This window comes from Paramisgurnus dabryanus, chromosome 21, assembly GCF_030506205.2.
Source record: "Paramisgurnus dabryanus chromosome 21, PD_genome_1.1, whole genome shotgun sequence".
In the NCBI taxonomy this organism is placed as follows: Eukaryota; Metazoa; Chordata; class Actinopteri; order Cypriniformes; family Cobitidae; genus Paramisgurnus; species Paramisgurnus dabryanus.
In genome coordinates this window covers 28,562,749-28,581,729 of record NC_133357.1, presented here as the reverse complement: position 1 = coordinate 28,581,729, position 18,981 = coordinate 28,562,749, and the positions used below count along the sequence as shown (strand labels likewise).

Sequence of the window (18,981 nt, the reverse complement as noted above, 5' to 3'; positions counted from 1 at the left end):
CTTGTCTGCCCCCACTGTCCCACACACTTTACCTTTTGTCTAACAGGAACCATTCTACATTTTACCATTATCTCCCTTACAAAAAATAACCATGGTTGTATTATAGTAAAAGTGTAGTAATCATGGTAAATTGGTGTATTGATTACCATTTGTAAAACCATGAGTTTACCACAAAACCTATGGTGTGTGTGTTTTTGTGTGTGTGTGTATGAGTGTGTGTGTGTGTGCGTGTGAGAGTGAGAGTGTGTGTGTGTGTGTGTGTGTGTGTGTGAGAGAGAGAGTGAGTGTGTATGAGTGTGAGTGTGAGAGAGAGAGAGAGAGAGAGAGAGAGAGAGAGAGAGAGAGAGAGAGAGAGAGAGAGAGAGAGAGAGAGAGAATAGAGAAAGTAAAATTTCATATCCAAGCATTTTCACATTTTAGGTTGTAGCCAATAGCAACACATTGTACTGCAGTGTGTGTGGACATAAGATGGACAGGAAGACACAGTATACGTCTATAAAATGCAAGAAATGCATATGCAACACAGCTACACAGTAAAAATCTGCTTCTTATGTGTTGTGTAGGCTGGCATGAACAGGTTATGCGTTCAGTGTGGATGATGTGTTATGATACCTCATCTTTTCAGATGGGGCTTGTGCTGTGTAGATGGACACAAATGTGTACAATTTCAAACTAAGTTCAAAGAACTAAACATCAAAGAGATGAAAAACTTATTTCAGATGAAAAAGTGATGAAAATACTTATTTTAGATAAACATCTGGGGGGGAATAGAACTTTCTTCTCTTTTTTCATATTATCACAAAACCGAATAGCACTTTAATCTACTTTTATAAATAGTCCTCTACCAGTGGTAAATGACAAGCATTAAACATTAATTCTGTCTATATTACTTGCAATATGGCTAAAGTAATCATCTGTAAACAGTTATACATAAATTTGTATGACTGCATTGGTTTAAGATACAAATAATACAGTGGGTCCACTAGACCCACAAACATTGTCTAAGTAACAGAAATATGAACACCACACAAGGGTTAAAGAGTAAAAAAGCCTCTTCAACATTTATGACACAAAGATCTTTTCTGTGCTGTTGGTCATCTGTAATGAAATTGCTAGACAAGAAATAGGGGCTGGACACACCAAAACTTTTAAACGCGGCTGGAAACGCCTTGAGGACGCCAAATGCCATCTGTTTTTCAGCTGAGTGCCAGCTTTCTTCAGCTGAGCGCTTTGGTAGCTGTGATACTTCAGCTGCGAGCCGGTTGGTTGCTGTGGTAATGTCCCGCCCCTCCTCCACTGTGATTTGGCGGCCGTGTGAGAACTGACATTGACGAGCGGAGCTTTTCTCCCAAAGTTGAATCTCTTTCAACTCTCGACGCTCAGCACGGAGCGCGGAAAAACCGCTGAGCGCCGGTTTTCAGCGCGGAAAAAAACCCGCTAGCTGCTGGCTTATTTGAAAAACGCCGAGCTTCCATTGGAAACAACTGAAAACTTGCGCCGGCCGCGGGCGTAAAAGTTTTGGTGTACACAACCCCATACACCAGAGAACATGTCTAGCTCATAACAGCACAAACTGCTAAAACTTTACTGACTGTTCCCAATATCTCTTGTGCAATGTGTTAATATTGTAAGGGTCAAGCCCAGACAGACCTAGAAACAAAATAAATTTTTCCAGTGGCACATGTAGAGTCGAAAGAGTAAGACAGTAGAGTGAAAGAGTAAGTCAGGCAGGGATAATGGTCAAAACTGGTTGTAGATGGTCAGCTAACAGAGACAGAGCTTGAGGAATGCTTGCGACATGTGGATATCACTGAACAGGAAGTTACAGCATCTCGTTGGATTTGAATACAGTGGGAGGTGCGGTGGCAGCCTGTTGAAGAAAAACTGTATAGAGTGGGGTAGTGGTCTACGCTGGATTTGCGGTCGAGCCATCCTGAGGTCTCATTGGCTTAAACTGACGAGACACCAAGGAAGGTGAGTTCCCAACTGATGACCTGCTGGAGCTACCAAACTACAGCTGTGAGATACAGCCAAGTCCTAACCTGACCAGGGAGAAGAGGATTGTGCTTAAATGGAGGAGAGAAGAAAGCAATGTCACTGGCTCACATATGGCACAGGGCATAATACCTTTAAAGGTGGGCCAGTTTTAATAACCACACCATTTAAAAAAAATAAAAAATAAACATCTTGGATGACACTGGTTTGAGAAAATGATCAAGAAATGTAGCAATCTTTTAAAAAAACAAGTATTATCTGATTCACGATTTGCAAAGGTACAAATCACAAAGTAAATGATGACACAAGTTATCGTTTCCAACGTAAATCTCTTTTCTTGGACCACAACAAAAGCACAGATTGTAGGCATCAGTTTACTTAAGTTTTGTGCAGGTCAAAGTAGCGCTTGTTGTTTGTTGTTTCTACAATCACAAATGCAGACATGGTTTAAACGTTTTAGTATACTTACCTTACCAATCTGTTATGTTTTGGTCAAGCTGCACTGGTAAAGTTGATTGATCAGCTTGGTCATCTGCATTTTCTGGATCACATTCGGTTCGTATTGATAAGGTAGTAAAGACGATATTAACTTCTGTAAATATTGCATTGGGAGCTAATCTTCAAAACATTGTAAAAAGCGTCACATTTCTGGCTGACATCAGAGGTATTCATGCCAATCACAACCTACTGGTAAACTGACCAATCGGGGATACAGAGCTTTTGAGATCGATGAACTTTGTAACAAATCAGAGCGATTGAGGAAGTCAGGCCACAAAGGAGCAACAATAATGTACGGTGTGTGGAAAATAATGTGATAACCATAAAACACGCGAGCACATTGTATTATACCAAATACACAAAATAACATTGTTTTTTTTAGCAACGAAATAGGTGCTCTTTAGCTTAAAGGTGCAGTGTGTACATTTTAGAAGGATCTCTTGACAGAAATGCAAAATAATATACAAAACTAAATTATCAGGGGTGTATAAGACCTTTCATAATAAACCATTAAGGGTTTATTGCTTTAGAATGAGAAGTTTTATCTACATACACAGAGGGTCCCCTTAAATGGAAGCTGCCATTTTGTGCCGCCATGTTTCTATAGAAGCCCTTAACGGACAAACGTTTTTTACTAAGTTGTCTCAAACGATGACATGTTTGTCCGGGGACGGCTACCGTAGCTTCTCTATGCGTTTCAAAAGCAAGAGGTGAGCAGTGGACTGAGCCATTGGTTGCAATTCGCAACCTCACCACTAGATGCTGCTAAAATTTACACACTGCACCTTTAAGAGGGATTATACAAATTGTGGCTTGTTCTGTATTTAGTACAGCCCTGAATAACATATTAAAAACATGCTTACATAGAAGTAACAGATTAATTAAAAAATAACCCAGTTCAAAAGTTTACCTACACTTCCTTTTTAATACTTTGATGTAATCTGAATGATCAATAAAATGTTTTTATAATTTGTGAAAGTTCTTATGTTATAGATTCTTTAATGACTCAGATCAAACAAGAGACTTGTGAACAACTATTTCAAAACCCACACAGCATCTGCTCTACAGAAGACTTATCACATCATGAGATGTGTCCTTTAATACCTGATAACATAGTCTGCAGTGTCGATCTCTCTTCCACAGCTACTATTCTTCAGAATCCCTCCACTCCCAACCACAGCACAGTGACTAATAGGCTGTTTACTCCAGGGAAAATCCTTTAAAGACAAAAGTTTACTAGCTTTCAGTATTAAACAAGCCATTTTATGCACCTGTACATTTTAGGCTTATATCTATGCATGCATAGAAAAGTAATTGATCTGACGTAGCTTTAAAAGTAAATGGTTTAGCAAATTCTAGTATATACTAGTGCTGACAGAAATGAATCAAGAGATAGAAATGAATTTGTTCATTTAACAATGGAAATATTTTCAACCCACCGACCTGCAAAGTTTAGGAGCAGGGTTAAATACCTCCAAATTAAAATATTGAATTGTTCAATGAACTGAAATAATCTTCCCTTGTAAAAATATAAAAATGTCACTTGTACCTCAGGAAGCATGTCGTGAAGTTCCTCATTTATTTTATATGTCAGTTTTGAGCTCGTCTCATATGGAACACTTTGATTGACAGCTGTGTTCTGCTTTGTATAGTATAAAACACCTGTTGCATTACAATAGGAACGCAGTCTTACTCTGTAAGAAAAAAAAAGACGATGTAGAAAATGTAAATGCATTATTTGGACGAGGTACAGTATAGTATTAATGTACAGGTATGTTCAAAATAAAAGCCGTAAAAAAACAGTAACCTGATAAACCACTGTTATTCATAGTAGTAATATTTCTGCATTGGAAATGATTTACTTACAGATGTAGTAGTGTAATAGAAAAACTACAGAGTCATTGGTAATGAAATACACAATACTTGTTCTGAGTTATTAATAACTTGTTTAGTGAAAGTGGCAAGATCAAAATAATAGTTAAAGGAACAGTATGTAGGATTGTGGCCAAAACTGGTATTGCAATCACAAAACTTGTGGCTAAAACTGGTACTGCAATCACACAGCTGGTGGCCAATACACAAAATGACAACATAAACATCAGTTGAGGGCTGCAACTCCACTTTTTAAATGACAATATCCTGGCCAGACCACTGTTTTACAGTTATATTAGTATTTGAAATGAAAATAATTTCTTAATGTCTAGTGACATATCAGGGCCATTTTATGAATAATTTACATACATTTCTTACATACTGTTCCTTTAATTCTGAAAAAAAAACAGCCCCTTTTTGTCCATTTTTAAGAAAGAGGGGCAGAAAATATTTCACACCTATTGTTATTAAATATATCTGCTGCTGAATTTCAATAGTTTAAAGTGAAGTTAAATCTTAAGAAACAACTTCAGTTTTAAGTGCCTACATAGAAAAATATTGACTGGTATTTTTGGACAGCTTAATATTTATTTTCTTTGCTTCCCTTTAAAATAACAAGACAGACTTGATCAATGAGCACGTTTACATGCACCCTCATATTGTGATTATAATGGGATTTTGGTAATATTGCGATTATACTTTACCTCATGTAAAACACAATACTTCGATAAAAATAATGCAATTAAGCTCATAAGCTACATTGGGATGGCAATTTTACTTATGAAAACAAATAACATGACAGCCGGCTTTAAAGTGAACATTGACCCAATGATGGGTTATTTTAACCCAACTGCTGGGGTATTATACCACATGGTTGCATAACAACAACCCAACATTAGGTAATTTTGGCACGGGGTAACTTTTAACCCAGTCCCATTTTTTTGGTTTTCTGTCCCTGAGCTGTCCCAGGAAATGTCCCTGTTTTACAGCACGTCCAAAACAACCATCAAATACACAGAAAAAGACCAATCAAGATTTACAAGACCAGAGCAATCATGTAATGATTATTTTCCCAGCAGATGGGGCTGCGAGCTACACCTGGTTGCACCACTGCTTCAGCGATGAAGAATTCACTATAAGACATGAGAAAGCATCATTCATATAAAATATGAAGAGAGTCAACGTTATCGGGGTTAAGGTACTAACTACTCATATTAAATTAAAGTAATAAATCAATGAAGTGAACTGCATGGTACTGAGCATTTATTATTTCTTTTGTTTTTCACGTTTACAATGCTATGAAATCACTACAGTAGTAATTTTGAAGTAAATTTGATGAGGTGTCATATTGGTCCATTGTATAAAAGAAAAACATTTAAATAAAAAAATTCTCAAATCAGGATGCATTTTCTTGATGAGCAAAATGACTTAAGAAAATAAGTCTAGTAATTACACCAAAATTATAAAATTAATTGTAGTGAATTTGTGCTTAAAACAAAACAACAACAAAAAAATCTGCCAATGGGGTAAGAAAAAAATCTTTAAATATGTTCCCTTTTGAGAAACTCGAGCTGCATCGCCATAGCAATGCTTTGGGGAACGTCTCGGGATGACTGATAAGAAGCACGTGTAACACATAATCAGTATTTTGATATAGGCTGGATGCCGTGCGGACCAGGGTTATAAGGCAGCATCCCACACACCAACACACTCGCTTTTAGTGCCTCAGCAAGTGACTGTGTGTACCTTTACATAAATATGGAGTATGTTTAAGAAGTTAAGTATTTGTATCTTCCTGTCGGCACGATATCAAGAGCAAGGATACACATGTTTAATGTGTCTTGGAGCGCAGCACGCACAGTTGGCTTTTGAGAAACCTGGTTGTGTGCACGTGTTGCGCTCCAGCTTCGTGCTTGGAGAAGGCTGCTCACGATCGCGCCCTAACGGATCCGGTCCTGCTTCTGTCGAGGCAGAATGGTGACTGCACTCATGGCAGTCGCAATATGATGTTGTGCAGGTGGCGGTATCCCTGGCTACACCTGTGACGTCCAATCTCTCTCTCTCGCCAGATCGGGAAGGCGCCCTGTGTGAGAGCCATACAATTCAGCTGTCTATCTCCTGAGAGATGGATCATCTTCATAATCCGCCTATGGTAGCCTACTGTTTAAGACTAAACGTGCAGTTTCCATGTGAAGCCTCCCCTTTTTACAGTATGAAGGAATTATATGTACATACATAACAATAATAATAATGATAATGATAATGATAATGATAATGATAATAATAATATTATATACACTCATCGGCCACTTATTAGGTACACCTTACAAATACCGGGTTGGACCCTTTGTGGCACAGATTCAATAAGGTACTGGAAACATTCCTCAGTGATTTTGGTCCATATTGACATGATAACATCACACAGTTGCTGCAGATTTGTCTGCTGCACATCCAGGGCACGAAGCTCCCGTTCCACCACATCCCAAAGATGCTCCATTGGATTGAGATCTGGTGAGTGTGGAGGCCATTTAAGAACAATGACTCATTGTCATGTTCAAAAAACCAGTCTGAGATGATTTGTGCTTTATGACATGGCTGTTATCCTGCTGGAAGTAGCCATCAGAGGATGGGTACACTGTGGTCTTAAAGGGATGAACATGGTCAGAAACAATACACAATGCCCGAATGGTACTAATGGTCCAAAAGTGTGCCAAGAAAATATCCCTAACACCATTACACCACCACCACCAGCCTGAACCATGATCTATGCTTTTATGTTGTTGACGCCAAATTCTGACTCTACCATCTTAATGTCGCAGCAGAAATCAAGACTCATTAGACCAGGCAATGTTTTTCCATTCTTCTATTGTCCAATTTTGGTGAGCCTGTGTGAATTGTACCCTTAGTTTCCTGTTTTTAGCTGTCAGGAGTGGCACCCGGTGTGGTGTTCTGCTGCTGTAGGCCATCCGCCTCAAGGTTCAGCATGTTGTGTGTTCAGAGATGCTCTTCTGCATACCTCGGTTGCAACAAGTGGTTATTTGAGTTACTGTTGCCTTTCTATCAGCTCAAACCAGGTTGGCCATTCTACTCTGACCTTTGGCATCAACAAGGCATTTGCGCCCACAGAACTGCCACTCACTGGATATTTTCTCTTTTTCGGACCATTCTCTGTAAACCCTTGAAATGGTTCTGAGTGAAAATCCCAGTAGATCAGCAGTTTCTGAAATACTAAGACCAGCCCGTTTAGCATCAACAACCATGCCACTTTCAAAGTCACTTAAATTCTGACGCTCGGTTTGAACTGCAGCAGATCATCTTGACCATGTCTACATGCCTAAATGCATTGAGTTTCTGCCATGTGATTGGCTGATTAGAAATTTGCATTAATGCGCAGTTGGACAGGTGTACCTAATAAAGTGGCCGGTGAGTGTATTTACACCTGTATGTGTAGGCCAGGGGTCGGCAACAGGCGGCCCGCGGGCCAAAAGTGGCCCGCCAGCAATATTTTCTGGCCCGTCTGATTATTTTGAAGTCCGTTTTTTTTAATAATTTTTTTTATCAAATACTACTTTTATTTTACAATAACAGTTTACAAAAATGGCCCCGTGTATCATTCCTTCATTCGTTTTTTTTTTATCAAAACCAAAAAGAAAATAAAGAAAAAAGACTTGTTTTTCTATTATTTATTTCCTGAACTAAAATCAAACGACTTGTTTTCCGAATGTGCGCTCAGATCAAAAATAGAAAAATGAATGAAAACGGGTTCGGACAAATTTTAATTGAACACCTTAGCAGACATATACCAATGAAATAATTTTAAACAGATTAGGTACTAACAGATTACATTTAAATAAGGGTTTTAATAGCAACCATGCTTTCCTCTAGGTCTCATTCGCTTACAGTCCGACTTTTGAACTTTTTTTCATTATTATTTTTCGCGTATAACACACTTATAAATAATATTAGTCCTGAATCAGCCTTCAGGGGCACAAAAACCATTTGGAATTTGCACAGATTGTTCTTGGAAAAAGTCATTGAATCTGGTGTTCATGAAAGATTAAGAACCCTGTAATGTGCCAGTTCTTTAAAAAAATCAAAGGTTTAACATGCAGGTGGTGTTAATAATTATTTGTCCATATTACCAACAGATACAGAACAGGACCAACAATGGGGTTTATGCTGGTTAGAAATTTGAGTGAGAGGCTTTGTCCTATTTAATTTATTATTTATATTTCATTATTTTTTCTCTGCTGACAGTACAATGTAAAAATAATATTTATATTGGCACGAACACATTTTTGGTATAGCATTTATAATTGTTATAGGTTACTTAATCTCTCTCTTTTCGTTAGAGACATTTGAATGTGAGCTTCTGGAAACAAGATCTAACGTTAAGTTTTGCGGACCCGTCAGGTCGGGAAATAAAGCGGGTGAACACAGAGTGTGTTTTAAGTGGTTTACTGAATAGAATCTTGTGGGAGCTGGACAAAAAAAACAGTCCAGCGCAGACCTCCATTAACCTAGGTGTGTATGTGCCCCGTATAAATATTAATAAAAAAAGGAATAAAGTTCAAAAGTCGGACTGTAAGAGTCTTTCATGAGAGCATCCTGTAATATGTTATCACTATAGTAGCCTACTTAAAATTTGTCTAATCCAGTAATTCATTTTTTGATCTGAGCACACAATCAGAAAACCCATGGTGGTTAATTTTTTCATTTTTGTTTTTAATTTGAAAAAACCAATGATACACGGATCCATAACCATGTTTTTAGCAATTTTTAATGCTGTCTTTCGTCTTTTAAATAGGAAATAAAGAAAATGTTTCTTGACAAAAGATCAGATAGCCTATACTAGGCTAATTCAAAATAAGACATGTAAGTGTGGGACAAAGTTACTTACCGACCCCTGGTGTAGGCTATGTATGTATATCTGCCTGTCACAGCCTGCATAAGCTGTGTGTCATTGTTTGATGAGTCAAACAGTGATTTTGTGTCTATGCTGTGTGTTGCTTGTATAGCTGTGCACAGCATTTATTCTCCTGATCGGCCGCTGGTGCGCCATAAGTCAGATAATGATCTTGTGTGTTACAATTGGAGACCCTCATCTGATGAGGCGGGGAACTTCTTTGTTCATGGCACTTACTATTTCTTATTGAAGCGAAGCAGTTCACACCTCATTTATGGTGCCTGCTTCCCTTCAGTATCCTCTCAGGGCACACTCACTGCTGTGCGTAGTATGACAAGCAGCCGCAATCAACCTACACCTGCATACAGTGGAACTGCATACAACTGGCTCCAGTAGTGGAGCATGAATACATTCTTGTGCAGGAGGCTGTAGAACCCCCACATGAGAAAAAATGATGACCTACAGCCATTGCTTTATTGTTCCAAAAAGTAGGGGACTTGTAATCGTTCAGTGATGCAGCTCAGTCCTATGCTGTGACTGAGATGGATGTATTTAAACTGATCCAAGGACTGATTATTTACATTAGCGCTTATGTCTCCGTTCAACACGGCAGGTTTTCACCCAAGGGGAAGCCCGTCTCGCATGATCAAAGTCACGCACTATTGCTCTGGTAACCAGGGCTTGGGGAGTTGAGACTCCAGTTAGATATGGTGAACCACAGCTGAAGAGGATTTGGATGCGCAGACGTGGATCTGTTTGCGTCTCAGGACACCACACACTGCCCAATGTGGCTTTCTCTTCTTTTCCCCAATCTTTCTGCCACAGACGTTTTGGAGGAAGCTTGCCAGAGATATGGTAGCTGTCGGTTTGGCCTCTGAGGGGGCCAGGCTCGTAAGCCCAGGTCTCCCAACTGAGGTTGTGGAGACCATACATTACTCCTGACAAACCCAGTCAACTGTTTTTGTGGTGCTGAGGTTTCTGTATGATTAATTTTCTGCTGGCTTAACTCCTTCCACTCTTAAGGTTTAGGTGGCAGCAGTCTCTTCTTACCATACTCCTTTGGAAGGATGTCATGCTCCCAACTAAGGTTGTGGAGACCATATGATTACTCCAGAGTTCCCTCAAGGAGAAAGCTTAGGCCCTAAGTGGAGATACTTCACCTCTTGCTGTTCAGCTCAATTGACAGACCCAGTTAACTGCCCTGTTTATGTGGTACTGAGGCTTCTACAGGAGCAATTCTCTGCTAGCTTAATTCCTTCCACTCTTAAGGTTTAGAAGGCAGCAGTTTCTGCCTACTATACTCCTCCTGGAAGGATCTCATATCTCGTCTGTTATTAACCCATTTAAATACCTGATTCTGTTCATCAGCTTGTTAGTGTGTTAATTGAGGAAACATTTCAAACATTCTGGCAGGAGCCCGATGAGTGTAATCAGGTGTTTCATATAAGGAGACATCTAAAACATTATGGGGGGTGGACCGGAGTTGAGAACCACGGAGTTAGAATAACAGACTGGAAGCTTTAGAAGGGTGGTGCTTGAAATCATTGTTTTTCCTCTGTTAACCATGGTTACATGACAGAGCTAAGAATGAAACAAGACTCCCCTCTACTGTCCTTCTCACTGTGAGAAATTTCCACTGGCCAAATCTGTAGTTACACTATAATGGTCATAGGCTTCAGGATTAGTCAAAAACATTTTGAGCTTCTCTCTGTGTTAATAAATACAAACACACGGTAATAGTGATTGATCTGTTTGTAACGCAACTTTCTGATTGGTCAAGCAGTCTGTTGTGACTGGGTCACTCGCTTGGAGTGTGTGTCAGAAAAGTCTGGTCGCGATTTTTTGTGACTAGTCGTTATATGGGTTGTGAAGAAACAAGAAATTCTAATTTGATAGTTCCATGTAGCAGACTGCAAAAAGCTATGAATGACTAACTTGTAAGACTAGTCAAAGCAGTTTATGCAACCAGTCACAGTTGCTGATTTACATAAAGAAAAGAATGTCACATTTCAGGCTTTTTGACAGAGTGCCTCAGGGGTATATAAATGAGTACACTATAAAAAATTACAAATACAACTGATGGATCCTACCTTAGATCCTCATGTGCAGTTTTTATTATTGTGTTTTTAGTTTATTCCTAATCATTTATTTACATAATCATTTTACAATCATTAGTTATCCATAAACTTGTTTATTTGATTATTCAATATTATTTTTTATTATTATCCATTTCATTATTATCATTTTTATCATTATATTTTCATTTATTCATTAATTCATTTATTCATTAATATATTTCTATATTTTTTATATTATTTATTAATTTATTATATTTCTACACTCACCTTAAGGATTATTAGGAACACCATACTAATACTTTGTTAGACCACCTTTTGCCTTCAGAACTGCCTTAATTCTATGTGGCATTGATTCAACAAGGTGCTGAAAGCATTCTTTAGAAATGTTGGCCCATATTGATATGATAGCATCTTGCTTGGAGATTTGTGGGATGCACATCCAGAGCACGAAGCTCCTGTTCCACCACATCCCAAAGATGCTCTATTGGGTTGAGATCTGGTGTATGTTGGGGCCATTTTAGTACAGTGAACTCATTGTCATGTTCAAGAAACCAATTTGAAATGATTCAAGCTTTGTGACATGGTGCATTATCCTGATGGAAGTAGGTCATAAAGGGATGGACATGGTCAGAAACAATGCTCAGGTAGGCCGTGGCATTTAAACGATGCCCAATTGGCACTAAGGGACCAAAAGTGTGCCAAAAAACATCCCCCACACTATTACACCACCACCACCAGCCTGCACAATGGTAACAAGACATGATGGATCCATGTTCTCATTCTGTTTACGCCAAATTCTGACTCTACCATCTGAAGTCTCAACAGAAATCGAGACTCATCAGACCAGGCAACATTTTTCCAGTCTTCAATTGTCTAATTTTGCTGAGCTTGTGCAAATTCTAGCTTCTTTTACCTATTTGTAGTGGAGATGAGTGGTATCTCTGCCGTTGTAGCCCATCCGCCTCAAGGCTGTGCATGTTGTGGCTTTACAAATGCTTTGCTGCATACCTCGGTTGTAACAAGTGGTTATTTCAGTCAAAGCTCTTCTATCAGCTTAAATCAGTCGGCCCATTCTCCTCTGACCTCTAGCATCAACAAGGCATTTTCGCCCACAGGACTGCCGCATACTGGATGTTTTTCCCTTTTCACACCATTCTTTGTAAACCCTAGAAATGGTTGTGCGTGAAAATCCCAGTAACTAAGCAGATTGTGAAATACTCAGATCGGCCTGTCTGGCACCAACAACCATGCCACGCTCAAAAATGCTTAAATCACCTTTCTTTCCCATTCTGACATTCAGTTTGGAGTTCAGGAGATTGTTTTGACCAGGACCACCCCCCTAAATGCATTGAAGCAACTGCCATGTGATTGGTTGCTTAGATAATTGCATTAATGAGAAATTGAACTGGTGTTCCTAATAATCCTTTAGGTAAGTATGTTTCATTAATGTCTTATTGATTTCATTGTTGTTCATTTATAGTGGTCTCAAATTTGTGAAGTTCCACGAGCTGTCCTGTTTCTCTGTAAACAGAGATAGATAAAGAGAATGTTTATGGAAGCTCAAGGTTTGTGGGATGTTGCTATTAAAGTGCCCGTATTATGAAAAACTCTCTTTTTCTGGGTTTTGGGGTGTTCATTTGTGTCTCTGATGCTCCCACACGCATACAAACTTGGAAAAAAATCCATCCATGCTGTTTTGAGTGAGATACAGGTTTCTGAATGTCCTCTGCCTTGAGTCTCAGATTGCGGGAGTTCAAACTCAGCTCCGTTGTGACGTAACAAACCGTTTTGTCACATTCAGTTTGAATTTTCCCGCCCACCACCCCACTCGCAGGTCTCCACCCACCAGGTAGCTAGAGAGCATAGAGCAGTCACTTGAATGAGACCCTCTGTGCTGTTATCATCTCTCACGGAAATAACAGCGCTATTTGGATATTATGGATTATACTCTCACCTACTTTTAAAAACAAAGTTTTAACGCGTGGTTATTGGAACCCGGAGTAATCTTATATACAGTGTGTTACGACGCAAACAGTCCTCAGATTGTAGGCGATAAGACCTTCATGCGAAATCTGATGTACACAACAGACTATGTATCTATATTTCACGGATTATAAGCATTTGTGGACAAAAATGGTAATTGGATGTATTTTATTGGACTTTCATGGATCATTCACACATCTGAAACAGACTGGATTCGATTCGCGATCGCGTTGTTTCATCACAAAAGGTAAGAAGTCACGTTATATTTTGCATGTTGTCATCTTCTGTCACAAAATACTACATTTATGATGCTAGAGCTAAAAGCTTTTTGCCAAACTAACCGAGACCGTACGCCCCGGCTTTTCTGATGAGGCGAGCCTCTTAATAACTTTACGGTCCGCATAGATATATACATGGTCCGGACCTCCCGCTAGCTTCTAGCAATTAGCACGCGGTCCACAAGCAGTATACATCCCCCGCCGGGTCTTAATTTCTGTAATTTGCGAAAATAATACGTTTGAAAATGTTTATAACGGGAATATGTTAGTATGGTCCAGGGAAAACGAGTGTATTGTTCAGACTGCTACATCACAATTTACGCTGGAATTTTGTGTGTCATGATGAGTTTTACACACCGAGACCGGGCCTTACCGCCCCGGCTTTTCTGATGAGGCTAACCCCCGAGCCTCTTATAACTTTACGGTCCGGACCTCCCGCTAGCTTCTAGCAATTAGCACGCGGTCCACAAGCAGTATACATCCCCCGCCGGGTCTTAATTTCTGTAATTTGCGAAAATAATGCGCTTGAAAATGTTTTATAATGGGAATATGTTAGCATTGTCCAGGGAAAACGAGTTTATTGTTGTGACTGCTAATGTAACATCACAATTTACTCTGGAATCATTGTGTGTCATGAGTTTCTTCTCCTGTAGTGTACTTATTAGTGATACTTTTCTGCATGATTTGTCTGTTGGCAACATAAACCGTTAATAATAATAATATATAAAATAATAACACAGTATGGTCTGTACTGCTCACGATACCCCTGAGCATGCGCACGATCACATGACGTTAGTAGTGGGGCGTGATCAAAGGAGCAGCAGCTCATAAATATGTAAGACTAGCTCAAAACGGCACAATCTGAAATGCCCTGAAACAGAGGCTACTAGAGATGGGTAACAATCTTTTCCTACAAGCTATTTCGAGCAAACAACTTTTGAAACATGCTTTATGGAACTCATTCACCTATATAACTTGTGGAAAAGCAGTCATAAGATGGGCACTTTAAGCATTTTAGTATATGCATGTTGAATTTATGTTTGTTAGACGAGGGTTGAAAAAGGTTTGAACATTGAGACATATGCAACTGAAGCTGTCCATCAATAAAACTCTGTTCTATTTTATCATCTAAACCTTCGTCTCATGTCCTCTGCTTGTGCTCTTCTCAAGCAACGATTGATCAACCTCTTAACTGACAGAACCCTATTAAACAAGTAAATTTATATTTTCTGACGTGATCTGGCATCTGGGGCTGGATCATTTTTTTTTTCTGTGGTTTTGAGACCTGATCTAACACAACCCATAAAATTAGTTTACATGGGTAGCCTACATCCTACATACACTATCTATTTTTAACAGTAATAACTGCAACACTATCTATAACCGTAGCATGCCAGTCTATTGATGTAAATGAGATCAGTTTCTAAAACTGTAAAAGCACAGTAAAAGTGTGTGTGTGTGTGGGGGGGTGGCCCCCGTCCCCCCCCGGTTGCTACGCCCCAGCCCACAATTCTTTTTTTAATAGTTGGATCACTTTCGTAACAGTATTCAAACTTAGCAAAGCTTCACTAATTATCTTGTAACCTTGACCATTTTTGTGCTAATCATTTTTTGTGACATTTCTTTACCATGTGGTTATCCTGAAGATGGTAAGTGACTTTCATTCATTTTTTTAATAGAAATAAATGTTTTGTAAAAAAAGGAAGCAACTCGGTCTCATATTTACTAACAAATAGAGACAAATCTTAATTTTCAAAGGGCGTGTAATATTTTTTGCTGGGCAAAATACAATTATTGTATAAGGTTTTACTAGTTGTTTTACTGAAAAATATATATTAACCCTTTAACTGTCACGTGATGTGCACATTCAAATTAATTTAACTAAAAATTAACTAATTAAAAAATAGTGCTACAGAGCAAAGTGCTACAGAGTAACAGTCTAAAACATCAATTAGTGTCAAGAATTAAAATATTAAATACATTTAAGTAGAAAGCTTTTTTTAAAAGAAATGTTTTAAGTTTTTTTTTAAACATATGTGGTCTGTGGGGCTCTCAGGTGGTCAGGGAGGGCATTCCACAGCCTGGGGACAGCAGATGAGAAGGCCCTATCACCCATGCTGTAGAGCTTGGTTCTGGGGGCTTGGAGTGTGTCCGATGTTGCAGACCGGGCGCATGAGGAGGTTTGGGGGCGAGGGGTTCCTGTAGGTAAGGGGGGGCATGTCTAAAGATGCACTGGTGAGTGAGGAGGGAGACCTTATACTTAATTAAGTTTAAGTTTATTAGTTTATAATAACGTGGACAGTCTCATTTCATAAAAGGAGCAGCTTTAGCCTCTACGGCTAATTTCCAGCTGTAGTCCCCGGCCAGTTTTTAATAGGCATACCTTAAATAAATACATACGTTAAAATTATATTCATATTTACAGCATAGATAGACAAGGAGTTAGGCATACAAGCAAAGTGGCACATAATTAAGACAGCACAGATAAGCAAGCACAAATTGAAAAAGCATAAAAACAGTTCAAGCAATAAAACAGTACAAATTGAAACAAAGAATATCACACAGAGGCCACATTGTAGCACATACAGGACATAACATTGAGGCAGGCAGCAGATATTGAGTGTCAGAAGCATGACCATGTCACATCTAATACACATTACATCTATCAGAATAATGTGTGCAGTTATAACTGTCAGACAGACAGTTTTTTAGGTGTGCAGTAAAAGTAGAATATGTATTTATATTTTTGATTGTAGTGGGCAATGAATTCCAATTTTGTATTGCTGTAACAAAATTTATAATTGACCAAACATGCTTTTCCTGAATGGAATTAGAAGATCACCTTGTGTGGTGCTTCTGGTATTCTGATTGCTATTATTACGTTGGATTATGAATGAATTAAAAGGAGCAGGAGCAGTATTATGTTAAATTTTGTAGACCAGACAGATGTTTTTGTATTTGATTACATCTTCCCAGCTTAACAGTTAATGGTTATTGAGGATAACACAATGATGTGAACTGTATGGCTTCTTGTCCAAAACCTTGAGAGTTTTTTATAAAGAGTTGCTAATGGCTTTAGTGATGAGCTATTAATTTGTCCCATTGCGTCCATAAACAATTTAGCAGCATTAAAAGTAAGTGCATTTCTAATATATCTAAAATTAACAAAGTTAACTTGACCCTATTGCACACTTTCTTAATATGTGCTTTGAAAGAAAGATTTGATTCAATAATAACGCCCAAATACTTAAATTGTGGCACAATACTAATGTTTTGATCTGAACTCGTTATGTTTGACACAATATTACTTGAAGGCACGGACGATTTAGCCAACCTGTAATCTGGTCCATAGCTGTAGTCAGTTTGTCAGCAGCCAAATGTTTTGTCTTGGCATGCACATATATTACAGTGTCACCTGCATACATTATTGTATTGATATCAGGGCAGACTGATGGCAAATCATTGATATATAAGCTAAACAGAAGCAGGCCAGGTATTGATCCTTGTGGCATCCCTGTGCATAAATTAAGAGCTAATGAGTGATAGGTGTTCACAGAGACATATTGAGTTCTACCAGTTAAGTATGACTCAAACCATTTGATAGCAGAAGAAGAGAAATTAAAAGTAGAGAGTTTGGCAATAAGGACCTAATGGTTGACTGTCAAAAGCTTTACGAATATCTAAAAACACAGCACCAACAACACTTCCCTTGTCAACCATTGCTCGAACAGACATCAACATGTTGTTGTAGGTTGATGAAGCCTAGTAGCTGAAGAAAATCACGCGTCAGTCGTGTGCCGGATAACCAGGCAAATGGGATATTGGTAGCAGAAGAGTTTGGCGGGTTATGGAAGATTAATTTTTGACTGGAGTCTCTATTACTGTAGTGAGGGTGGCGAACAAGTCAAAGTTCTTTAATGATGGCGATTTTTAGTCCAAGAGTGGTTGCAGGTTTAAGTCGCCAGAGTGCGAGCTGGACCAGCTGAACGCCACACTGACCAAGGAGGAAATGCTAGGGATGCTATAGTCTGTATCAGGTAAGTGTCTAGTTACCCAAGTCTAGTAAATTTAAACGAGCAATCACTAACTATGTAAGGGCAATTCAAAATTCAATTAAAAAATCATGAACGGAGAAGCAGCGAACAAACAGCATCCTCTATTCCATCTAATTGTGAATTTAGACCAAAAAACCAACAATGTCAGGTGTGCCATAAAGTATTCACTTTCTAATCAAATGTATTAACAATTAAAATGTTTTACTCCCACAAGTGTGAACTAGTTCTGGTCAGGGGCGTAGTTTGTGGGGGGATGGGGGGAGGTAACCCCCCAATATTCAAATTCGTCAGTTACAAACCCCACAATATTTCAAACTGCAAATCACAGTAGATCAAATGAAAAATATGTTTTGTAACAATAATGTTGTCCTTAATCAAATATGAGTTTGTCATAATAAATCAGGCATAAAAATACTTCCCCTCCATCTAACTGATAGGTAGCACCCAACAAATGCCTCACACATTTTTTTAACAAAAGTACCAAGAGTGGTATTTGAATGGAAGAGTACGGGTAGCGTTAGCACCAAAATGAAGAGAAGCGCTGTACAGCAGACTATATTTAACTGCTTGTCAAAGAGGGACATTGAAAAAGCTAAGAAGGAGAGAAGGAGGTATTAGAATATTGTGACAGGGCTTGACATCAACACCAGCCAAATGCGGGACAGGTAGATTTTAGCACTGGCTGTAAGACATCCACTACCACCAGCCACTTGGCGGGTCAAATATAATTTTAGCCTACAGCCAAATAAAAGGTAGCCAAGCTCGTCGTATCACAAATTTACATTCCGATCACAATTTATTATCGATTAACTTGCAGTTAGTGAAGGGGGGTTCGGCGGAATTGCGCTGAATGACAAACAACAAAAGAGCTGTCTCGCATGCACAGTCAGTTCCAACACGATCACATGAGATTGCATATCAATAGTACGTGAGTGTAATCTCATAGAAAATATACGCCAAATTGAGTTTTGTGTTTCCCTTTCAAGGAGATTGAAATGCATTAAGGTGGAATGTAAAAATCTCAAAATAAATGTTCTTTTATACTTGCATTGAATTTGTAATCAGTTAAAGCATGTTCATTTCAACGCATTTTAATCAAACAATATATTAATTATAAATGCATAATAGACAGACAGACAGACAGACAGACAGGACGACCAAACTCAAAGTCGAATCGTCGCAGATGTGTTATGAAATGAGGATCTTTCCATTTTGGCTGTAAAAGGGTGCACATTATCTGATTTGATAACAGCTTTCTCCCAATATATTAAAATAAAGTCTATTATCATTATGATAATAATACGCCTATAATATGT

The 18,981-nt window shown here is 38.6% G+C and overlaps 2 protein-coding genes across 5 annotated transcripts in view; one reads left to right on the top strand and one right to left on the bottom strand.

Moving 5' to 3' along the window:
• The window catches only part of LOC135775928 (alpha-2,8-sialyltransferase 8F-like), a 1,056,838-nt gene that overhangs the window by 631,636 nt on the left and 406,221 nt on the right, over positions 1-18,981 (top strand). The gene's annotated exons all lie outside the window — the stretch shown is intronic.
• The window catches only part of LOC135775927 (alpha-2,8-sialyltransferase 8F-like), a 134,082-nt gene that overhangs the window by 9,196 nt on the left and 105,905 nt on the right, over positions 1-18,981 (bottom strand). For all 4 annotated transcript variants that reach the window (XM_065286505.1, XM_065286503.2, XM_065286502.2 and 1 more), the window contains 2 exons: positions 4,043-4,187; positions 3,598-3,710 (listed from right to left, as the gene is read on the bottom strand). In XM_065286505.1, coding sequence (XP_065142577.1) covers positions 3,598-3,710; positions 4,043-4,187 — 258 coding nt within the window. The remainder of the gene's footprint in view (positions 1-3,597; positions 3,711-4,042; positions 4,188-18,981) is intronic.